The sequence below is a fragment of the Oncorhynchus masou genome, chromosome 31 (assembly GCF_036934945.1).
Source record: "Oncorhynchus masou masou isolate Uvic2021 chromosome 31, UVic_Omas_1.1, whole genome shotgun sequence".
Classification (NCBI taxonomy): Eukaryota; Metazoa; Chordata; class Actinopteri; order Salmoniformes; family Salmonidae; genus Oncorhynchus; species Oncorhynchus masou.
In genome coordinates, this window is record NC_088242.1 from 31,906,776 (window position 1) to 31,932,262 (window position 25,487).

Genomic DNA, 25,487 nt, shown 5'->3' on the forward strand with positions numbered 1-25,487 from the left:
GGTTGTTTTTACTCCACACAAACCATCTCATTCAAGACAAAACATCTGTTTATAATGTATTTTTATATGACATTTTTTGTATGTGAGAAATAACATTAAATTATGTTTTCTGGAAAGAACAGTATGCCTTACTATGGAGATTTATCTGATTCAGTTTAAGAGCAAACTTTGCCTCAAACCAACGTGCCATTCACCAAGTGTCCGGAGAGTTTTTCCAAGTTCTGATATACTAGAAACCTTGAGGTATTCTGGAAAATTGTTGTCTATCAAGTTAATCTCAGTGTTGCTTACCTTCTGGGCCTTCTCTATGTCGAGAGTCGTTATTAACTGTAGTACTGTATATTAATCTACTCTTTGTATTAACTGACCAGTCCTGTACCGTTAACCTCTCTACTCATATCTGCCTCTGCCTTGGTTTCTTTAAAACATAAACTGTGTGAATCTGAGAATTAAAAAAGTGTGTTGTTGATGTTTAACTTTTTAAAAACTGGTAAAAAAACAAAACAATAACTCCTTGTACTGAAAAACAAAAACATGATTAAACTGGTAGTTGTAAAGAAAAAACTAACAAACTTTGTCGCTGTTTCTCTGAAGCTTCTAAAGTTTCCAGTGAGCTTCCTTTCTGCATACTAATCTTAAACACTGCAGATACCTTTGGAATGCACTTAAATTCTTTAGAAATACAATACACTAGACATACACTTGGTCCCCCTCCTCTCTGTCTCTCTCCAATTCCAACAGTCTGAAGCAAATCAATTGTGAATCCTACCCGTACACACTCACTCATACCTACCCACACACAAAAACATGCACACACATCTGCTGAGCGAATTATACTGGAGCACTGTGGCTCTCCCGAACCTACATTATCTCTCTCATTCAATGGTTAACTACAGGAATGTATCATATTTTCACTGCTGTACACTCTCTCTGTCTTTCTCTCTCTTGCTATATACAATATATACAGTGTATATATATATATATACATATATATATATATACATATGACTGCACTGACAGAGCTACACCCAAGCACAAATACCATATATATGACTGAGGGCTGTCAGTGAGTTGTTCACTATCTGCCCTCACCCTTCCTGCTCCCCCTCAGGGGGTAGAGAGCTAATTGAGCCCCAGGCTTGGCTCTGGACCTGGAGCCTTTGCTCTGGATACTGACCCTGCAGCTGTAGGAAGGGAAATAGCGTGATCTGGCAACTCACTGAACTAGAGGGAGCCTGATCTGGCAACCCAATGGACTAGTGGGAGCCTGATCTGGCAACTCACTGAACTAGAGGGAGCCTGATCTGGCAACTCACTGAACTAGAAGGAGCCTGATCTGGCAACTCACTGAACTAGAGGGAGCCTGATCTGGCAACCCAATGGACTAGAGGGTTACATTCCTATGGATGGAGTGTGGGCCAAATGAGAGAGATTGAGAATGAGTGAAAGAAAGAGGGAAAAGAAGAAAGGCCAAGGAAGAGGAAAAAGAGTTTGTCTTTCTCCCTATCCCCTTTTCCTACTGGGTCATTCTCCCATTTGGAGGTTGAGGCAGAGGCACCTGTCAGAAACATCTAAAACTCTGTCTGTGTGTGCGCTCTTGATTTCTACCGATCCTGTTTTGTTTGTAGTTTTATGACATTTATCCCAGGATCTCTCAGACCATCGCCACACCATCTGGTAAACTACTCTCCTCTCTGTATAATCTAGCCTAGAGCCAATACTAGCCCATGGGGGGGCTAGTATTGAATAACACATTCCAAAAAATTGCAAAAAAAGACAGTCACAAAATAAATCATAAGAAACAAGGTTTTGAAGTGTTTGTCCTTTATCTAGGAGAAATAAGAACGCTCAGGAAATATTTGTATATGTACACTACTTGTCCAAAAGTATTTGGACACCTGCTCGTTAAACATCTTATTCCAAAATCCCCCTTTGCTGCTATAACAGCCTCCACTCTTCTTGGAAGGCTTTCCACTAGATGCTGAAACATTGGTGCGGGGACTTGCTTCCAATCAGCCACAAGAGCATTAGTGAGGTTGGGCACTGATGTTGGCCTGTTAGGGCTGGCTCGCAGTCTGCGTTCCAATTCATCCCAAAGGTGTTCGATGGGGTTGAGGTCAGGGCTCTGTGCAGGCCAGTCAAGTTCTTCCACACCAATTTAGACAAACCATTTCTGTCATGCTGAAACAGGGAAGGGCCTTCCCCAAACTGTTGCAACAAAGTTGGAAGCATAGAATCATCTAGAATGTCATTGTATGCTGTAGCGTTAAGAATTCCCTTCACTGGAACTAAGGGGCCTAGCCTGAACCATGAAAAATAGCCCCAGACCATTATTACTCCTCCACCAAACTTTACAATTGGCACAATGCATTGGGGCAGGTAGCATTCTCCTGGCATCCGCCAAACCCAGATTCGTCCATTGGACTGCCAGATGGTGAAACATGATTCATCACTCCAGAGAACAGGTTTCTACTGTTCAATGGCAGCGAGCTTTACACCACACTTTACACGTATGGTGATCTTAGCATTGTGTGCGGCTGTTCGACCATGAACCCCATTTCATGAAGCTCCCCAAGATCTTGTGCTGACATTGCTTCCAGAGGCAGTTTGGAACTAGGTAGTGAGTGTTGCAACAAAGGACATACGATTTTTACACGCTACGTGCTTTTTTGGGTAGGCTGAACTAATTTCATACTTCCATATTTTTTTTTTTTACCAGTACTGGTTACATTCAGATGAGTCCCATGACACTTGTTGGGTTGTAGAGCACAATGGAGAACACCATCATGTTCATGAGAATCTCCCCTTTCCACAGTGAGGTCACATTAGTTTGTAGCCCAAACAGTTAGGACGCTACAAACAGAAGTTGACACATCAACGGAACCGATTTCAGACAAGTTCCCTAACACTTGTGGGGGTCTTAGAGCAAAATGGAGACGACCACCGTGTTTGTGAGAGTCTCCCCTTTCCATAGAGTGGTCAATAGTTTTTAGGTCAAACCGTTCAGACGCTACAGACCTTTTCGTGAGAAGACCGATTTTCGGGATGTCTCATGGACTGACAAACACATCTCTAGCTCTGCCACCTTTCACTGATGCGGAAGACATAGGCGGATGTGTTGGATTGAGATGACTCCAATGCAAAAAACGAGACATCTCTCGCTTCCACTGACAAATTTTGATGGTGATTTTTTTATTGTGTTACTTAGATTCACTCACCAGCATCAATCGACACTAAGGGGTTAACGGAGACAAAACCGTATTTTCTTGTTGCCGCGACGACAAGCACACACACCAGGGTCCTGTAGAGGCTTTCTGTACTGGTTTAGTTCAGCTTTAGTTCAGCTTAGAGGAATGAGAGAGGAAGGAATGACAACAAAGTTAGAAAGAGAGGGAGAGGGATCGAGCAACAAGTTTGCATGTGGGAGAGGGAGAGAGAGAGAAGATAAAGATGAAGCTATTATTCTCATATACAGCATTTTTTGTTGTTGTGCACCCTCCTCCCTCCTGGTGATTGGCTGAGGGATAAACAAGCCTCTTGGCCGGACCATGTCTGTGTGTGTGTGTGTGTGGGTGTGTGCATGTGTGCGTGAGACTGAATAGTGTATTGTAGGAGGCCAGTGGGTCCACCGGGCTCCCATACAGAGACAACAGTTACTCACAGACTGTGCCAGGCAGCTTAAATACACACACACACACACACACACACACACACACACACACACACACACACATACACACACACACACAGCAACAATGACAATCTTCATCGTTCCACTTGTCCACTTGGACTCGGATGAATACACAATAACACAAAGCTGCTTCAGTGACTGCATCTAAATAACTTTTGTTATTTGTGTTTTTTTTCTCACCACAATAAATTCATTCATAATTCCTCTGACCTGCAACAGATGGCTGTACTGTCTAGGCCTACATACACATGTGTGTATGTGTTTAACTATACTTAGACTAGAAGTCCCCACAAGAATAGTAAACAAACAAAAATTTGACCAACTGGGGACATTTTGTTAGTCCCCACAAGGTCAAATGCTATTTCTAGGGGGATCAAGAATAAGGTTAGAATTGTGTTAGGATTAAAATTTGGTTTAGGGTTGGGGTTAGGAGCTAAGAGCTAGGGTTAGTTTTAGGGTTAAGAGCTAGGGTTAGGTTTAGGCTTAAGTTTAGGGTTAGGTTTTCGGGTTAAGTTTAGGCTTAAGGTTTGGGTTAGGTAAAAAAGGACTTTGAATGGGACTGAATTTTTTGTCCCCACAAGGTTAAATATACAAATCAAATCACATTTTATTGGTAACATACACATATTTAACAGATGTTATTGCGGGTGTAGCGAAATGCTTGTGTTCCCAGCTCCAACGGTGCAGTAGTATCTAACAATTAACAACAATACACAAATCTAAAAGTAAAAGAATGAAATTAAGAAATATATAAATATTAGGACGAGCAATGTTGCATTGGCATTGACTAAATACAGTAGAATAGAATACAGTATATACATATAAGAGGAGTAAAGCAGTATGTAAACATTATTAGAGTGACTAGTGTTCCATTAGTAAAGTGGCCAATGATTCCATGTCTATGTATATAAGGCAGCAAGATAGAAGACTACATGTGCGTGTTGTCTCGTCAAAACAAAACAGAGAAAGAGTAAACCAAGATCTGACATCTCGCACACACTAAAGTCTAATCAAAGAGAGTACTGGTGGTCTCAACAGCCTGGTCACAGATGAAAGGAGAATGAAAGGGAAGATGAAAGGGGTTACCCAGCTAACAATTCCAGGGAGAGAGAATGTTTTTGCAATGTTACCCGTAATGTTCTGCTGATGTTTGAGTTTCCGTTAGTAAGGGGAACATTTTCTCGACTGTATGTTAGCAAAAATCTCCTGAGAGAACCTATTTAGCATGTTTTGGTGTTGGAGTTCTAACTAGCAACCTGGCACACAGTGTCACTAACTAGTTAGTTAGTAAGCACACGGTGTCGCTCCCGCCTCCCACCTGATGTACTAGCGGTAGACAGTGTCCTTTGCCCCTGAAGGTCGGGCACTGTTTTCCCACAGTTTTGTAAACGACTGTGAGGGTACGTGTTCGGCGTGGAGCAAAGGGCACTGCCTAACTCAGATAATACTTTTATTTCCCTTTTAACCTACATTCAAAAGTGTCACATAAACATGAGGATGATGAAGGAACCAATGTGATGCTCGAGGGAGCTGCAGGAAAACCCACTTGTAGGATTGCCCCAAATGATGTGCTGCAGTTGCACGCTATTACGCAGATACAGTAAGAGGGTATGTCATATGCCTACCATTTATTAAGATATCATTTAGTTTCTTTGACATTCAGAGGCAGAATTTGCTTGGAAATTAATCTAATTCTGTCACTATCAATCGACTAAGCTATTCACTTTCTGTACAATAGAAGATGTTTAAACCCAGACAGCTTTTAGGGAAACACTTGTGACCTTTTCTCACTGGGTTAAGCCACGGATGAAGAGTTCTCAGCATTAAAGCGTACATTTTTCTGCATCGGTAGGCCTACTCTGTCTGGGGTGGAAATGTAGGCCTAACTTTTGAAAGTACCATCAGCAGATTCCTAATGATGTCTCAGATGTAATTATTTGGAAACATGGACAGTTTCCTTGCAAACAAGACACACTGATTTGGCATTGGACAAATATGATAAGATAAGCACATAGGCCTATCTCTATGTCCATTCATAGCCTGTAAATTTGGTCATTTGGGTGGTACTTAAAACATGTATGCTGTCCTGCAAATACGATGATAGCTTCATGCAATGGTTATAAAGGAGATATTTCCACCTCTTGTCCATGGTGGTCTGCGAACCCACAAGCTGCTCCGCAGCCCTGTGCTCTATCAAAACTAATGTAATATTGACAGGACGAAGAACCGTTTCTAAAGCTCTGGTCTGTCCAAGAAGTGAGTGTAAACGCTAGATATGTTCTCTGCTATCCACTTTGTTTCAATGATTATTTGTGTATAGTGAAGGGTCACTTGTTTTTTTTTTCAATCGTTCAGGGAGGATTTAGGTAAAAATATATTTTGTTCAAACTGGTCCGATTTTCTCCATGTAACCCTTATTATAAATAACGTTCACTCACTAATGAGACTCTCAGGGGTACGTTCTCTAAAGTTGTAAGAACTGTTGTTGTTAGCTGGATCGTTATACTCTTTGGTCTGGTCTTTTGATAACAGATGAACTGGCGTTGAGCGCTTTAATGTTACTTTGCTGCCATCTAGTGCAATGTATCGTTACTTTAAGTGACCCTTTGATGTCGTGAATTGTCACACTCGCAAATGTATTTTGATATTTTACTTACAGCCCCGTATCAAATGCAACCATAGCTCAATGTCACCCGTTTTACGTTGAGTAATTCCCTTCAACGCAGTGCCAAAGACGTGTATAACGTTGCTTAACTTTCAGGTCTGTTTACGTAATCGCCTGTCAGTGGTCGCTTTACGGCAGATCGTGGAGGTCAGAGAAGCACGATGAAAAGGCAAACCCAACTATAATTTACAAAAAGCTGATAATTTCAATATCTAACTACCTACAGTAAGACAGTGTGCAGCACTATTCAAACGTGAACATATTACTGCGTCTAGGAAATATCGCCAACGTTATTGCTTTTGGCTTGCATCATCACGTTTGGTCAGCTCGGCTAATGTTAGCTAGTTAGCTAGCTAACCCAACCAGCATCTCCAGCCCGAAGCGTTCACCGGGTGAGTCTCCAGATCGTCACCATACATGGACAATAACGCCCCTGGGTCGGGAGGGAAAGGCGGCCTCGGGAGTCTCTTTGGAGGCAGCGAATACTCCAACACAGAGCTCGCCGGTGTCCCATGTAAGTGCCCCTGCCAATTGATGTTGCTACGTTGGTGGTAGCTAGCATACTAACTAACGTTAGTTAGACAAGGTTAACATTGGCCGTCGTTGACATCAACTGAGGTTACTGTATTTTCTTCATAGTGACTGGAATGAGCCCCCTGTCGCCTTATCTTAATGTTGACCCCCGCTACCTCGTACAGGTAAGAAATGCTAGCTTGCTAGTTAGTAGAAGTTGACCTCACTCAATGAATGGATATGTAGAATTGATTTGTGACATTCCCACTATCAAGTCGACTAAGATAATAGATGTTAACCTGTGTGTGTTTTCCAGGACACAGATGAGTTCATCCTGCCAACAGGGGCTGGTAAAACTCGAGGGAGGTTTGAACTGGCCTTCTTCACCATTGGGGGCAGCTGCATCACAGGTGAGGCATTCCCTCCCTCTCTGTTTCTCTGTCTCACCTCTTCTCTCTATCCACATAACTCCCCTTCTCCCATATTAAGTTATGATGCCTGCTGGTTCTGTATCAGAGTCTCTTCCTCTCTCGCCCCCTCCAATTCTAGGAGCTGCGTTTGGGACAGTGAATGGTCTGAGGATGGGGTTGAAGGAGACCAGAGAAATGGGCTGGACTAAACCGCGTAACGTCCAGTAAGCACCACTGTGTTCCTCTAGTAGTCTGTGGCTTTAGTGTTATCACGTTGGAGACAGGTTTTTATTCATGCTAATATGAATGTTCTATGGCAGGAGTATTCAACTGTAACCCAATGAGGTCCGGAGCCTGCTGTTTTTATTTTTTATCTGATAATTAATTGCACCCACCTGGTGTCCCAGGTCCCTGATTAGAGAGGACTAATGAAAAAACACAGTGGAACTGGCTTCAAGGGCCAGAGTTGCGTTTGAGGGTTCTGTGGTAGGGTGCTCTATATACTGCTCTCACTTATCTGACCTTGCCCTCAGGATTCTCAACATGGTGACCAGACAAGGTGCATCCTGGGCCAACACTCTGGGCTCTGTTGGTGAGCACTTCTTCCCTTCCTCCTCTTCTTCTTCACCCTGGCTAACCCATGGACCAGGTGTTTTGTCCCTAGTATGTCTATATTAACCATGGGGTGTGCATGTGTGTTTACAGCGTTATTGTACAGTATATTTGGCGTGGCCATAGAGAAGGCTAGAGGAGCAGAGGATGACATCAACACTTTGGCTGCTGGGACTCTCACAGGCATGCTGTTCAAATCCACAGGTGTGTAGCCTGTCTGTGGTTAGTCTATGGTTGTTCCTTGTGTGGGGCAAGAGTGCAACATGTAGTGCCCTAGAAACCCCATCTGTCTCATTCAAAACTTGTTTGTTTCAGGAGGGCTGAAGGGAGTGGCTCGTGGTGGTCTGGTGGGGTTGGCCATGTCTGGTGCCTACGCTCTCTACAGTAACTGGGACCATATCAGAGGCGGCTCATCTTCTTCAAATCTCTACTGAACACATCCCTATCTATTGCGTTTCATCCAAAATTCCACCCTATTCCCTACTTGGTGTACTACTTTTGTCCAGAGTCTCAGGGAATAGGTTACCAATACTCAAACCCTCCCACAAATATCACCAGCCCCTTCCCTTGTTCACTTCCTGACTTGAGAGGGTTCTGGGATATTGGAGGCATGACTGAGATGTCATTAAACCATGGACTAAATGACCTCCAAGAAACACCCCTTCCCACACACAACTGACCTGTCCTTCTGGGTTACCTCCCTTCTCACCCACACAGATCTGAAAAGGCCTCACGCTATTTCCAAGGGGTTTATGTGTTATTGTATTGGGAACTGTTTTAGAAATGTATCTTTTGTTATATTATTGAATGCTACGTCTAGTAGCCTGGAAGAGGGAAAGAGTCATGTAAATAATATGTCCATGTTAAGTGTTTATGCTAAGTAAATGGATACTGGGGCCCTGTTGTAATCATTTTTACATGCCTCCTCCCTCCCTGTGAAGTGATCACTCATCTGACATGACTGGAGTGATGAAAACAATTCAGTGTAAATCGGTTAACAGCTATCCAGTCATGTCTGGTCAGTGATACATCTACCCTTCTCCTCCTTGAAGTTATCTGAACATCTCGGCTGGTGTTACTGACTGGTTCTTTTGCGAGGTTGCCCACTTGACTCATGACTGTGTTAGTCCCCTGAGGTAAAGCCAAATGGTTAGTACAGGGAGCGAACGCAAGGTTACTCATCTAAGCATGGTTCATTGAACCACCTCTGCAACACTGGTGTAAGACTCAACCAGAGAGCTTCTGGAAGCCATGATTGTAGTCCTTTGCTTTCATGTGACTGTGGGTTGTAGTCCTTCAGATACAGAACAAGACTTCTCATGAAGCTGAAGAGCAAAGAGACATTCATCCCAGCACACACCCTACCAAGGCCTTACAATCAAATCTGTTGTAATGTATTTATTCATAGTGGGTACTATTTTCCTGTTAAAAGTTGGAGTCGATGCTGGCCTTTCTAAAAGTTACTTCCAAACAGTACTGGAAGTGTCTGTATTATCTATTTGTGTCCTTGCCTGTTAAGCCCACTGTAAGAACAATACAACAAACATTCAAAATGATAATATGCTGCCTTGGGTCTTTGTCAGTTGTGCTCATGCTGCTTGTGTTGTGAAAGCCTGTAGATGGGATTAGGGGTGGGATATGCTATTGTGACTGACTGACTGGGTTTGAACCCAGATTGTGTGCCCTCTACACTATTGGTATCAGTCAGTAAGCTAAACTAACAGTGTTCTACAGTATATTTGAAAGAAGAGGTTCACAATGTTCTGCTTCTTCTGCCAACTTTATTGGCTGACAGACTGCATGATGGGAGTTATAGTCAGGAAGTGGAACATTGGTTGGGGATGTGGTGGCGGTCAAGGTGTCATACGTGCCATACAAATTGCAGATACTGTATGTTCCTTTGCATGCACCAATGAAATGGGATAACATGATTCTGAATGTAATATTGAAGGACAAAATGCTCCAGACAAAATCCATAGGTTATAGACATAAAACATTGAATTGTTGACTTGAGTGTGATTCTGAAACAAATTGTCCATAACATACACATTAAGTGGATGGTGACTAGAGTACTTTCAGAGACACAAAGCCTGAATAACACAGAATTTAACGCAGATTACAGCATCGTGACAGATGGCTTGATTTAATGAAATGCTGATGATCAGTACAATGTTGATTGTAAAATGTCTTCATTCAAATTTTGTCTGATGTCACTGTCATGACTCACAGGTTATGGACACAGAGGAGAGGGGTGTGTGGCCTGAGGCAATATGGTATCTCACACAAAAAATAAATGCTATAGTTTTGGGGTGTGGAGGGGTTGCCAGGTTGTGTGTGGTCTAGTCTAGTGCATGAAGATGTCTCTGATGCGCGTAGCCTCGATCCAAGGGATGTAATTGGCGGTGCGGGTGAACACGCTGGGCTTGTTCTCCACTGTGCAGCCAATGGGACCAAAGCTCACCACACCGTGCACCTCCCACCTGTCACGCCCCAACTGGCACAGCAGAGGACCGCCCGAGTCGCCCTAAGAGGAGAGGGGGGATAAAACATTGTTAGATCACATTCCTATGTTAATAGTTATGCTGCGTTTATAACATCTCCTAAATGTGTAAATACCAGCATGCAACTGGGAAAAATCTATTTAAACGCCTCTCCAATTGGTCAGTTATAGTGGGAAAATCATCGCTGAGCTCTGACTTCTCCCACATGCTGAACTCTGCAGTTAAGGAAATTACCTCGATAACAGCATTTTCAGCAGTTAAATGCAACAAACCATTATTATTATTATTTTTAAACGATCTATTAATGTTTTTTTACCAGTATAATTTGTTTGACGAGCATGATAGCTGTAGTTTTAGTTTATGGTTGACGCAGCTTGTTTGCCATTAGCCAATCGGCGTACTCGGTACATGTATTTCTTCCTCCTCCCTTTCTCATTCGGTCTTTCCCACTCCTCCCTCTGTCCCACCCTTCCTCAGTCCCACCTTTCCTCAGTCCCCTCCTTCCCTACCCTCCCTTTCTCTACCTGGCAGGCAGCAGGTGGTCCTTCTGTGTCTCTGAAGCCGGCACAGATCATGGAGTCCCTGACGCGGTCTCCCCAGAACTTCTTCTGACGGCAGGTCTTGATGTCGATGATGGGCAAACGGGCCTGGTTCAGAGCCTCAGCCAGAGACACGTTCTCCTTCCCACCTGATACACAGACAGGGACACACCACAGGATTACCTTTAGGCAACATACTAGTTTCATGCCTATTGAACGCAGCCCTTGTCAATGCTCTTTTGTCTACAATCTTAGTTCTAACATAAGTGGTCATAGGGAGAATCTCAATTGCATACTCCTCGCGTCCTCACTCTGCACGTTTTTTTCAAAACCCATTGGATGAGAAAGCCAGAGGTCCCTCCCCTCTGATCGTCTCCTCCAATGGGTTTTAAAAAGGAGGCGAGAGGATACGAGTATGCAATGAGATTCTCCCAGTGTCTCCATTCAGCCTCCCCCTCCTTACCCTGTGTGCCTCCCCAGCCTTCACTCCTCCCCCTTTCACCCCCCCTTAACATGAGTGTCTACCCAGCCAATCGCACCTTTCTCCCCCTCCTATCAGTCCTCATCCCTAGTTTCATCCAACCTCTTCCCCCTTAATCATCCCTCCTTACCCCGAGTGTCTCCCCAGCCGGTCACCCAGCAGTATTGTCCTGGCTTCAGGCTGATCTGTTTGCGCGGCAGGCATGCATAGCGTATGTGGTTGGTGGGCACGATGTCGGTGGCAGCCTTGACCAGGGCGATATCATAATCCAACTCGCTGTGCGTGGGGTAACGGAAGTGCTCGTGACGATATATCCTCTTCACCGGGATAGTCTTCTCGGGTGTTTCGGAATGTTTCAGCTGGTGCTTCCCCAGGACAATCCTCCAACTCCCAGCATCCTCGGCTTTACCCCTGAGACACACAGCATGGTGGGTAACTGAGTTCACGCAGGGTTCAGAATGTAACTGTCCGTCACATTACACACAGGTAGTCTACTAGTCCTTTTTGGTGGTTTCTCAAGATGTATCGTCTCTTTCTCGTCTAAACCGAGTTATGGTGAATGGGTTAGACCGTGGTCCTTTTGAGACAAGTGTTTCATTTTTAGCTCAGTCCAATAATGTTATGTGCTACCACTCACGGAATGGCAAGTCTTACTTCTGGAAACAGTGAGCAGCAGTGAGGACCCAGTTCTTGTGAATGAGAGTTCCTCCACAGACATGGATGTAGTGCTTACTGCCTCTGGGACGAACCTGAGACACACAGAACACACACATTTGCCAACAACCCACAGGCAAGACCTTCCACTTAAAGTAACTGTCCAGTGTTTTTAGATTTATATGAAATATGCACTACATTTAATTGCAATATGAGTGAAATAGTTTTCCTTCCAAAACAAACTGTAATTAAGTATATAAAATGCAGCTCTTCTGTGATGGAATGGTGTATGCGTACCTCAACAACAGAATGGTGTGAGCATATGAATACCAGTGGCGGTCGGTGCCGTTTCAAATGAGCATGGCCTTATTTCTATTACAGCATATTCGATTGTTGTCATTTATATTCCATTTACTCAGCTCAATGTAACATCGATAGGTTTAGGCTACCGCATGATACTCAAATGTTTCCCTATACCCATCATGAGGTTGCTATAGCCTATGTATGAAAGTTTACAACGACCGTGACACATTCAATACATTCAATGCATCTAGCGGATCTAGGGTGTAATCATTAGTCCAACCGTGGCAAACAACAGTTGTTATTGGACAGATTCAGGTATGTTTATCCCCGCTTCGTTCTGTTTGCTTCCGTTTAAGAAACAATTTTCAACAGAATCGGTGGAATGAATGCAACCCTGATCACCCTCAAGCGCAGTTCACTTTCATAGAAGCCACATACAAACAGCGTGATCACTTCACATCTACACACTCTCCTCTCACCTTTTCCCTTCGCTTGTGGACTTCAGTGCACAACACAACAGGTCTGTGACCAGACGAAAAACGTTTCCAAGCCAAACCTTAATACCATAACCACTAACTGTTACACACAGTCTGTATCGTTGTCACCATATTAACTAACGTCATAGTCAGCATAGCTAAAACTAAAGCATTAGTAAACCCACTACAATCATGCAGTATAGTGTACAGCGAGCAGTTTAGCACTTACACCGGTGGGCCCTGTTGGCAATAAATTAATACAACCAAAAGCTTACCTTAACTTGGAAGAGTTCCAGTGTTGGATAGCCAGAGAGCTAACATAGCATCCCTCTCTGTTTGAGCCATGTGTTTGAGCAGGCTAAACTAGCTGGCTGCATTTGCTAGCTAAGTAAGTGAAAGTGAAAGTGAAAACAAATATACAACAAAACTCTTCTATCAACCCTGAGCTCCGACTCCTCCCACACGATGACCTCTGACGTCACCTTAGTAGGAAATGAGCTTGATAACAGCATTTTCGGCAGTTAAATGCAACTAAAAAAACATCAAAGGCAATCAATAAAAAAACGTTAACACTAATTTGTTTACAAGCATGATAGTTGTACTTCAAAGTTCAAAGCACCTGAATGCAGCCAACCGGTATTTACAACTTCAAAACTAGTCATTCCCACTTCTTTATGACGTTATAGGCTAGTCTACATAAACTAGCCTATAACACCACAATGCAATTAATAATTGCATTATTGTTTTCAAGTGAGTACAACATTTTACTCTAGGCTGTAAACTGCAGTGAAAATGTAATTTGCATAACGGTGCAAAAGCCCTGTGATTTGAACATTTCATTCCATTTGGATCAGTTGTGGGTCTACTCTCAACAGTTTATAAGGTCTAGAAAGGCACAGTAGCAGGCCATCCTGGCTGTACTTCTCATACTGAGATGCGCTGTCTGCTGCAGATCTTCATTCTCCCAAGTCGTCCTATAATAATGTGGCCACATATGCTCCTAGCAGGCCCAGTTATACAGGAAAACTTAACACACGCCCTGCCTCCTCCACGATCCATGCAGCATTCCTTGTTCACCTAGAACTTAACACTTCTGCCTAAATATTTGTAATTTAACCTTTTAAATGTATTACCTTTTATGAGTGGCATAAATGCAATCAGTCACAATGATTGAATCTGATTAGGCTACTTCAAAAGTCTCCTGTAGGCTAGCTGCGCACATTAGTCCAAAATATAATTCCAGCATCCAAACTGTGCAGCATCCATTTGATGAATGGAAAGACACATCTGTTAAACACCAAAAAGTTGAATGACATTCAGAGATTGTCAAGCCAAGCCTTCGATACTGGATAGGGAGTCAACAAACCATGATGTTGAAGCGCCCGAAGTCGGTACAGAAAGCTGTTGGTGGAAAAATGTGTTGCATATATTTTTTCAATTATAAATCTTGAATCGAAATGTTGAAAATCAGATTTCCCCCCAGCTGATCATTGTCTGCAGCCATTTCTGATCGTAGTGTAATGTAACAGACAGCGAGAGTGAGCTCGTTTGTGGTGGTCAACAAACCCTCGACCTTCTGGCCCATAGCCCTGCGTGGCATCGACTGTGCCATAAAGTGGCAAAGATGATATCCACGTTTATAAACACAGGGTCGGTACAGTTATTGTTATTCGTGGTTGCAAACATTATTTTGAGTTCATTCTATGGGGGGGTGTGCAAAAATCTTTTTACAGTAGAAGGGGAAGGTCATGTTAAAATATATTTTTTTTTACGTTGGGGAGATGGGTGCTTGTTTATGACACCTCGAGTTGGAGCACTCTACTGAGTCCTTCTCCTGAATCCAAGTGTTTGACACTTGGGGAGGGGGCCAGTATCGTTATTATCAAACTGTATTAATGCACAAGCAATTATCAAACTGTATTAATGCACAAGCAACATACATTTGTCATCCTTTGGTCATCCTACTTGAATATGGTTTCATCTAAATATAATAACCTTTGATGAAAAACATGATTTTGACTGCGGTGACCTTTAAGTCAAATTTTCACTGAGTCCCCCCATTGCCATCAATACATGACTAAGTGAAAATTCGACATCCTGAAGATAGCAAGTAGATAAGTATGTTCATGGATTGATTGGTTTATTGATTACCTGTAGGGAGACCTGCCATGGCCAGGAGTGTGGTCTGGCCTCGTTTCCAGAGACGATCCGTTCAGCCATGTTAGGTTTATAGTGGGCCGTGCCACAGTCCTTAGGCCAGTCTATAGGAAAGACAATACACAGGAACTGTCAGTACAGTCAGACGAATACTGATCCTAGATCTGCCACGCCACAGTCTGTGAGTCAGTTTAAGAATCATCACAGTCAGTTACAAAGATCAGATCTGAACAATTAGAATGATAAAACATGTATTTTTTAAACTTCATTTTAGTTATTGGCCCAAGTAGGAATGGTTGAGGTCAGATAGATTAAATGTGATGGAAAGGCAAAGGGGTGGCGAAACAAACAGATTGAGAGAGAGAGAAAGCGGTTTAGTCGCTGTTAAAGGGAGTATCCACACGCAGAAATATAACTCCTGTCAATTTGGTGAAAGCCTATGTTCTATCAGGGGGTAAAATAACAATATCCCCATGATTTAATTTCTAAATGGTCAATCTGTGGTATGAGGAAATAACTATATAGTTCTGTCACTGGAGATAGGGCATAAGACACTTATCACATATCATAACCCTTTCAAAAGAAATACTATCCACTCCAGATCGCCAAATCAGACAATAGATGGTATGGGCATACTTGTCTAGAACACATCCATCCGTCTATATCATCATAACAAAGTGTATATTTTATACCAGTGCGCCGTCAGATTAATGGCCTTTCTTCCTTCAACTATCGTGTCACAATGCGGTTGACTCTTCTCCCTGCTGACAGACCCTCAAGCTCCTTGCACGTTGCCATAGCAACCACATTGACTCAAAGTCGTGAGCTGGAAACGCGATCAACATGGTGAGATTCTAACTACAACTAGCTAACAACTTAACATGCTGATATTGACTTTGGTATTAGTATGTGTAGGCAGCTACGTTTTCTAACCAACAAGCTACCTAGCTAGCCAGCCAGCTTGTCCATAGAGAGAGCTTTGCATTGTGGGTTTTGAAGTCGACTTTTCACATGTTGCTTCCTACCTTATTATGACGACGAAATGCAAAATTCACAACATATATCGTTATAACATATTTTCATAATTTGACCATGTAGAATTTGTGGTATTGAGTGGATTATTCCTTTTAAAATGAGTGTGTGTATTCGTGTGCTGGTGCCCATGTGTATCAGTGGAGGCTGGTGGAAGGAGCTATAGGAGGATGGGCTCATTGTAATGGCTGGAATGGAATACATGGAACGATATCAAACACATCAAACATATGGAAACCCCGATTGACTCTATTCAATTCATTCCATTCCACCCATTACAATGAGCCCGTCCTCCTAAAGCTCCTCCCACCAACCTCCACTGATGTGTACGTGTGTATCTGGCTCACCCAGGTGCAGGACTTTGTGCTGGGCCTGTCTGCCAGGGGTCAGGGTGTATGTGGCGGCAGGCAGAGGCGACACACACAGCAGCAGCAGCAGAGATAGGAGTGGAGACCCTGGAACATCAACCATCTTCAGCAGAATCACTGCCTCGCGCACACAGCACACTATTTATATAGCACTGGACAAACACATAAACACACGCTCACATACAGGCATCCAATCACCTGCACATACTCAGGCATATACATACACGCACACTCATTCACAAACTAATATGTGCGCATGTACCTATGTATGAACACACACACACACACACACACACACACACACACACACACACACACACACACACACACACACACACACACACACACACACACACACACACACACACACACACACACACACACACACACACACACACACACACACACACACACTTCCCCCAGGGACAAAGATGACGACAAAGCCCCAGTGCTGGATTGTTCTCTTGCAGCCAGGGGCTTCTACAGCAATGGATAGGGACTTCTGGGGGGCCCATCAGCACTTTCAACACACCCACATTCCCACACACACACACACACACACACACACACACACACACACACACACACACACACACACACACACACACACACACACACACACACACACACACACACACACACACACACACAGGCACAACACACTCTCTTGGCCGCAAACATAGGACAAACATGTAGGAAAAAAACAGCCCCTCTACTTTACTCACTACTCACCCCATGACGCACGTCATCCCATAAGCCCATCTCCTGATTCTGTGTCACGTGACCCGGTGACCTGTACCCTCCAAACCCAACCCCTGTGCACGCACACAATTTGTCACTCTACCCATTCATATCTACAAACTATTACCACCCCATTACCTGTAAATAATTTCCATCATCAGGCTTACTTCTACTTATCTAAACATATACCTAACTCTAAATCTTCTCCAGTTAACCTCTATAACTTATCCAAACCTCCATAGGGCTGTGGATAGATGAAGTGATCCTATACAGTATAAGTATGGCTTGCACCTAGGCCCAGGACTGTACCACTTTCACCATACAGGGGGCATGAAAGAGAGAGGGCTTTGTTTCTCTACATAACAAATACAACTACCGTGTTTGTTCGTTAACAGTGAGATATGACGACAGTAGAAGCAGCTAGTGAGGTGTGGTTTCAGGCCTTTACTACGGTGAATGACAAGGAATGTGCCTGCTCATCTGAACAGTAGCAGTACACAGGGCCTGAATGAACTGAACATACAGACTTACTCACACCACCATGGTTCACCAAGTTTACAAACACTGTGTGTGTGTATGTGAGTGTCTGTGTGTTTTTTTTTTTGAGAGAGTGAGTGAGTGAGTGAGTGAGTGAGTGTCTATGTACATGTATGTGTATGTGTATATACTGCAAAGTACAAAGGATGCATATGAAAGTAACATCAGTGAATGTTTTGACAGGATATTTTAATACATTACATTTTTTTCCTATTGGAGATTATTTACAATAATTCATGGCATCCACACATTCACATATCCATGCTTACTGTAATGCAGTGCCGGCAGACCGTAACACATATTGACATTAATGGCTGTTTTTTTCTGGGATCCTGGACCTACAGTTTAAGTCGGAAGTTTACATACACTCAGGTTGGAGTCATTAAAACTCACTTTTTCAACCACTCCACAAATTTCTTGTTAACAAACTATAGTTTCGGCAAGTCGGCGAGGACATCTACTTTGTGCAGGACACAAGTCATTTCACTGTATCACAATTCCAGTGGGTCAGACGTTTACATGCACTAAGTTGACTGTGCCTTTAAACAGTTTGGAAAATTCCAGAAAATGATGTCATGGCTTTAGAAGCTTCTGATAGGCTAATTTACATAATTTGAGTAAATTGGAGGTGTACCTGTGGATGTATTTCAAGGCCTACCTTCAAACTCAGTTCCTCTTTTCTTGACATTATGGGAAAATCAAAAGAAATCAGCCAAGACCTCAGAAAACAAATTGTAGACCTCCATAAGTCTGGTTCATCCTTGGGAGCAATGTTCAAATGCCTGAAAGTACCACGTTCATCTGTACAAACAATAGTACACAAGTATAAACACCATGGGACCACGCAGCCGTCATACTGCTCAGGAAGAAGACGCGTTTCTGTCTCCTAGAGATGAATATACTTTGGTGCAAAATATGAAAATCAATCCCAGAACAACAGCAAAGGCCCTTGTGAAGATTCTGGAGGAAACGGGTACAAAATTATCTATATCCACAGTAAAACGAGTCCTATATCGACATAACCTGAAAGGCCGCTCAGCAAGGAAGAAGTCACTGCTCCAAAACCGCCATAAAAAAGGCAGGTTCGCAACAGCACATGGGGACAAAGAGTGTACTTTTCATACTTTTTCCTCTGGTCTGATTAAAAAAAACAACAACTGTTTGGCCATAATCTCAAGACATCATTCACGAAGTTAAAGCCTGGTTGCAAATAGGTCTTCCAAATGGACACTGACCCCAAGCAGTCTTCAAACGTTGTGGCAAAATAGCTTAAGGATAACAAAGTCAAGGTATTGGAGTGGCCATCACAAAGCCCTGACCTCAATCCTATAGAATATTTGTGGGCAGAACTGAAAAAGCATGTGTGAGCAAGGAGGCCTTCAAACCTGACTCAATTACACCAGCTCTGTCAGGAGGAATGGGCTAAGATTCACCCAACTTATTTTGGAAGCTTGTGGAAGACTACCCAAAACGTTTGACCCAAGTTAAACAATTCAAAGGCAATGCTACGAAATACTAATTGAGTGTATTTAAACTTCTTACCCACTGGGAATGTGATGAAAGAAATCAAATCTGAAATAAAACATTCTCTCTGCTATTATTCTGACATTTCACATTCTTAAAATAAAGTGGTGATCCTAACTGACCTAAGACAGGGAATTGTTACTAGGATTAAATGTCAGGAATGATGAAAAACTGAGTTTAAATGTATTTGGCGAAGGTGTATGTAAACTTCCGACTTCAACTGTAGATGTTATTGCAAACCTGAACTGGAGTAGTATCCTTTCCAACCCAACATATTTTTCACCTACTGGCAAATCTATTTGAATACTAACATATACATTTTATATAAAGTAGTCCAGTGTTAGTGTTATTCAGATGCCTCTTTTGTACTTTAGACTACACCCCGCCAACCTCCAGTGTTAGTGTTATTCAGATGCCTCTTTTGTACTTTAGACTACACCCCGCCAACCTCCAGTGTTAGTGTTATTCAGATGCCTCTGTTGCACTTTAGACTACACCCCGCCAACCTCCAGTGTTAGTGTTATTCAGATGCCTCTTTTGTACTTTAGACTACACCCCGCCAACCTCCAGTGTTAGTGTTATTCAGATGCCTCTGTTGCACTTTAGACTACACCCCGCCAACCTCCAGTGTTAGTGTTATTCAGATGCCTCTGTTGCACTTTAGACTACACCCCGCCAACCTCCAGTGTTAGTGTTATTCAGATGCCTCTTTTGCACTTTAGACTACACCCTGCCAACCTCCAGTGTTAGTGTTATTCAGATGCCTCTTTTATACTTTAGACTACACCCCGCCAACCTCCAGTGTTAGTCCCATACAGTCATTGGTTAGTCTTATAATGTGATCATGTCCACCTTCTCAGTGTTCTTCCAGTGTCATTCATTGGGGTTTGAGGAGCGAACACATCGCTTCAGTGACTTCATCACACCTCCACTCTTCTTCCTGCTCTGCCCACTCTCACCATATGACGACTTACGAGACAGCACTGGTGTCCCCTTTTCCTCTGTCTCTTCCCCCTTCAGTCCTCCCTCCCTCTGTCCTCTTCCCTTTCCCTTTCCATCTACTCCTCCCTCGCTATCTCCCTCTAACTTTCCTTCTTCCTCCCTCTCTACCTTTACCTCTCCCTCTGGTTCTCTCTGTCTCTGTTCTCCTTCTCCCTCTTTTTCTCCCTCTCTGACTCCCTCTCTCTCTCCCTCTCCTTTGGTGTCAGCCTCAGTCTCAATGGCAGCAGTCGCCACGGTATTAATCGATAATGCCATTGGGGAAGTTGCCATGGCAGTGGTCTTTCTTTTGGTAGTGACAGGGGTTGACAGGGTAGTGGTTTCCATGGAAGCGGTCTTGCCCTTGGTTGTCATAGCAGGGGTTGACGGGGTAGCGGTTTCCATGAGGGGGGTTTTGTTCTTGGTTTTAGAAATGATCTTAACCCCTGATTTGCTTTTAGTCTTCGGTTTGGTTTTGGGAGTGGTTTCTATGTTTGTGTTGTCTGTCCTGGTCTTGAGCTGCAGGTGTTTCTGTATGATATAATAAGATAAGGTCAGAGAAACAACAGTTAACATGTAAAAAAATGATGAATATATAGATAAAGATAGAACAATACACTACATTACCAAAGGTATGTGGACACCTGGTCGTCAAATATCTCATTCCAAAATCATGGGCATTAATACGGAGTTGGTCCCCTCTTTACTGCAAAACAGATTCCACTTTTCTGGGAAGGCTTTCCACTAGATGTTGGAACATTGCTGCAGGGACTTGCTTCCATTCAACCACAAGAGCAGTAGTGAGGATGGGCAATTCATCCCAAAGGTGTTCAATGGGGTTGAGGTCAGGGCTCTGTGCAGGCCAGTTAAGTTCTTCCACACCAATTTAGACAAACCAATTCTGTATGTACCTTGCTTTATGCACAGGGGCATTGTCATGCTGAACAGGAAAGGGCCTTCCCCAAACTGTTGCCACAAAGTTAGAAGCATAGAATCATCTAGAATGCTGTGGCGTTAAGATTACCCTTCACTGGAACTAAGGGGCCAAGCCCAAACCATGAAAAACAGCCCCAGACCATTATTCTGCCTCCACCAAACTTTACAGTTGGCACTATGCATTGGGGCAGATAGCAATCTCCTGGAACCTACCAAACTCAGATTCGTCCTTCGGACTACCAGATGGTGAAGCGTGATTCATCACTTCAGAGAAAGTGTTTTCACTGCTCACTGAGTCCAACGACGGCAAGCTTTTCACCACTCCAGCCAACACTTGGCATTGTGCATGGTGGTCTTAAGCTTGGCCATGGAAACCCATTTCATGAAGCTACTGATGGATGGTTCTTGTCCTGACGTTGCTTCCAGAGGCAGTTTGGAACTTGGTAGTGAGTGTTGCAACCGAGGACATATGATTTTTACGAGCTACGCACTTCAGCACTCGGCTGTCCCGTTGTGTGAGCTTGTGTGGCCTACCACTTCGCGTTGTTGCTCCTAGAAGTTTCCACTTCACAATAACAGCACTTACAGTTAACCGGTGCAGCTCTAGCAGGGCAGAAATTTGACAAACTAACTTGTAGGAAAGGTGACACCCTATGGAGGTGCCATGTTGAAAGTCACTGGGCTCTTCAGTAAGGCCATCCTGCTGGCAATGTTTGTCTATGGAGATTGCATGGCTGTTTGCTCAATTTTATGCACATGTCAGTAACGGTGTGGCTGAAATAGCCAAATCCATTAATTTGAAGTGGTGTCCACATACTTTTGTATATATAGTGTAGATTGACATGTAGAAACCATCACCTGAATAGTCGAGCTATACACACCACAGACTTAACACAAACACACCTGTATGGCCGCTGAGCTACGCAGGGTTAACACGCACACTTCCACAGACCACACCGACAGACATACCTGTATGGCCGAGCTGAGTTCCTCGGGGTCCAGAGAGGCTCCATAAACATCCCAGGTCATTCCGTCTTCATCCCACTGCACCTGCTTCATACTACTCCTCCTCTTGCTGTGATCCCATTCTCCACTTCTACTCCTCTCCTCCTCCTGTACCACCACCTTCAGACAGGATCTCCTCCTCCCCATCTCCCCCAGTGGGGCAGAGATGCTGTCCTCCCACTCTAACTTCTCCTCCCACCCCTCTCTGGGGATGTCCAGAGGGAACATACTGGAAGAGGGCGACACCAGGTTGGAGTGGGAGCCTAGCGATGACCTCAGGTTCAACCTTGATCCCGGAGGGGACCCTAAGATGGACTGTGAACCTAGATAAGTGTTGTAGCCCATGATGGAGTTGGACCTAGGGGGAGACCCCAGATTAGTGTCCGACCCATAATCCTTTAGGGAGCTCTGGAGGGACCTAAAGTTTAACCTTGACCCTTGAGGTGATCCTGCCTGCACCCCGACCTCCACCAGCTCCCTCTGTGATGTCATTGTCCCCTCCTCCCTGAACCCTGACCCCTGGGGTAATGATGTCATCAAGTTCATGACCCCTGAATATGCGGAGTTACAGGAGCAGCGGGGGCAGCCGTCCAATTGTGAGTCGCTGAGGGAGGAAACTAAACCTGCCGATATCTGACCTCGGCCAGACGGACAGGTGAGCCTCGGTGACCATGACAATGCCAGGTGAGCAGGTGGGCTGGGGAAAAACACCCGAGGGTCCATCTCCACTTCTTGCTGCTGTACAGGGATGCCCAAGCAAACACCCAACGGAGGTGTGTTGTTGTTAGGTCTGGGTCTGGGGCTCAGGATAGGGGGCTTCTCTACATAGTACATCCCCACAGGGGTGCGCCCTGGTTGGGGTGGGACCTGCTCAATGCTGCCCCTCTCCTCCAGACCTTCCACACCCTGAGCTCTACAGGAAGGAGAGGGAAAGGGGGAAGAGGGATGCTTGTGGGGGGAACAGGCCTCGTCTGTGTAAGGATTTGGTCGGCATCCTTTAGGGGTCAGGGGTGAGGGTAGGCATGATATTACAGCTGGAGGTGAGGGCAGGGGTGAGGTTACAGATAGGGGTGAGGGTAGGCATGATATTACAGCTGGAGGTGAGGGTAGAGGTGAGGTTATAGATAGGGGTGAGGGTAGGCATGATATTACAGCTAGAGGTGAGGGTAGAGGTGAGGTTATAGATAGGGGTGAGGGTAGTGGTAACATTATAGGTAGGGGTGAGGACATAGGTGAGGGTGTGTGCGTTTGACAGGGTGTGTCTGCGGTAAGGGGTGACGGTCTGTATTGGAGATGGGGTAGGTTGTGCCGTGTGTGTAGGGTTGGGCTCTGAGTGGGTGTGTTTAGGGGTGAGGTGAAAGGTGAGGGTGTAGCAGGTGTTTGTATGGAAGACTGAGACTCTGAAGCCAGTCTGGAGCAGCGAGCGGAGTACAGGATGCACGGGGTCTCCTCAGTCATACTCCCTCCCTTCCATATGACCGTCTCTGGTGTGCTAACACTGCTACACACACTAGCGCTACACATACTCCAACGCGCCACACGCTCGTTACTAAGGGGAGATCCGTGCCCGTGTATGTTTTGAGACGTCTGTGAGTGTGAGGGTGTGGGTTGTTGTATGTATTGCTGTAGGGTTGTGAGTTTTGGTGTGTGTGTGTTTGTGGAGGACTGTGTATTTTGGCTGGCGCTCCGTCTCAGCTCCAGTTTTGACCACGCCGGGTCTCGCAGATGCGGGTGTTTGGTTGCCATGACTACGTCCATGGAGCTCTTGGAGAGGGAGTAGATGGGTGAGCGTTCCTCCTCTTCCTCTTCTTTTCTCTCCGTCCTGAGTCCGCCTGTTGATCCAAAATGGCCGCTGACAGGGGGGAAGCACTCCGATGACAGACGCCAGTGCCTCGCCATGACAACAACACTGACAAATAGGAATAAGGGATCAATTGATCTTCCAGCTGTGGCCTGGTTGTTTGTTCTGCTCAGGTTGTCTTGTCTTGAAGAAACTGCAGAAAAAAAATATTTAATCTTTCTTTCTTTCCCTCCTCTCCCTCTCTCTTCCTCCATAAAACCTTCCTATGAGATGCGCCCCACTCTTCTCTTCCTCTCTGGTAACACACACACACACACACAGTCCAGATTAGCCTTCGGTAATAAGATTACAGGGTCCAGATTATTTTGTAAAACGTGGGATTGAGCTAAAGTTAAGAGAGCCTTTAGCCCTCACAGGTAACCAATTCTTCAATCTTCCTCCTTTCTGTCTCTCTTACTCTCTCCCTTCAATGGAGGGAGAGACAAAGAGAGAGAGAATAAAGAGGAGAACAATAATAGACTCCTGGGAAACAATTAGAGTAAATTTAGCTCTTTGAATCCTATTATTGAGTTAGCAATGAGAACGCCACATCCCTTCTCTCCTCTGTTTCTCTTGCCCAAGCTGAACTCAATTTAGAAATGCTATGAGCCGGTTTCCCACACCCAGAATAACCCTATTCCTAGGAGTAGGTTTAATCTGGGTCCCGGAAACTGACACTGTACTCATGAACACTTACTCTTTCCCAACACTAGGATCCACACACGCACCCACACAGGTTCAGCATTGTTTCTTACCTTTATAAGTGCACCTGTTGTACTCGGATCCTTTTCTCATCCACAACTGACAGCAGACTACATTTAATTCTAACACCAACACTTTTTCACCCCCGATCAATACTAAATCCACGATGAGCCCTCACTTAAAGTCTCCTCTCTCAATGTTGCTCTCTTGCTCTATTCTTCTATTACACTCTTTCAGATACTCTGTTCACATTCCCTTCCTCTCTCTCACACTCATTCTATCCTTTCCTTTCTTTCTCTGTCTCGCTCTGTAACTCTCTCGTGCTCTCTCTCTCTCTCTGACACCAAGGCCAGGTGGCTAAGTGTGTGTGTGTGTGTGTGTGTGTGTGTGTGTGTGTGTGTGTGTGTGTGTGTGTGTGTGTGTGTGTGTGTGTGTGTGTGTGTGTGTGTGTGTGTGTGTTAGCTGTAACACTAGTCTTAGCCCTAAGGATAAGCATCTTGTCATCTCATTAGCTCTACCTCTGCTCTCTCAGACTGACCAATCCCCGTGCAGAGAATCAGTGTGTTGGTGCATGAGTGCATGTTTGTGTGCAATGACTATTGCTCAGGTGAAAAGTTAAACATTTTCCCCATGGCTCGAATAAAATGTATATGAATTTACTGAATGGGTTAAAATTATGTTGCCTGTGTGTGTGTGTGTGTGTGTGTGTGTGTGTGTGTGTGTGTGTGTGTGTGTGTGTGTGTGTGTGTGTGTGTGTGTGTGTGTGCGTGTGCGCGTGTGTGCGGTTGTGTGGCCTTGAGTCTGTGAGGCCCAGAGTCCTGA

The 25,487-nt window shown here is 44.3% G+C and overlaps 2 protein-coding genes across 2 annotated transcripts; one reads left to right on the top strand and one right to left on the bottom strand.

Moving 5' to 3' along the window:
* Positions 1-6,459: 6,459 nt before the first annotated feature.
* On the top strand, positions 6,460-9,444 carry LOC135523801 (mitochondrial import inner membrane translocase subunit Tim23-like). Its single transcript, XM_064950718.1, has 7 exons — positions 6,460-6,870; positions 6,996-7,054; positions 7,186-7,279; positions 7,419-7,503; positions 7,813-7,871; positions 7,985-8,095; positions 8,207-9,444. Exons 1-7 carry the CDS (start codon positions 6,774-6,776, stop codon positions 8,323-8,325), a joined length of 624 nt encoding a protein of 207 aa, XP_064806790.1. The 5' UTR covers positions 6,460-6,773; the 3' UTR covers positions 8,326-9,444.
* Positions 9,445-9,652: 208 nt separating this feature from the next.
* Positions 9,653-15,973, bottom strand: LOC135523800 (chymotrypsin-like elastase family member 2A). Its single transcript, XM_064950717.1, has 6 exons — positions 15,695-15,973; positions 14,997-15,106; positions 12,067-12,161; positions 11,543-11,823; positions 10,917-11,080; positions 9,653-10,415 (listed from the first exon to the last, which is right to left on the bottom strand). The coding sequence occupies exons 2-6, from the start codon at positions 15,063-15,065 to the stop codon at positions 10,236-10,238; spliced, it is 789 nt and encodes a 262-aa protein (XP_064806789.1). The 5' UTR covers positions 15,066-15,106; positions 15,695-15,973; the 3' UTR covers positions 9,653-10,235.
* Positions 15,974-25,487: the final 9,514 nt, after the last annotated feature.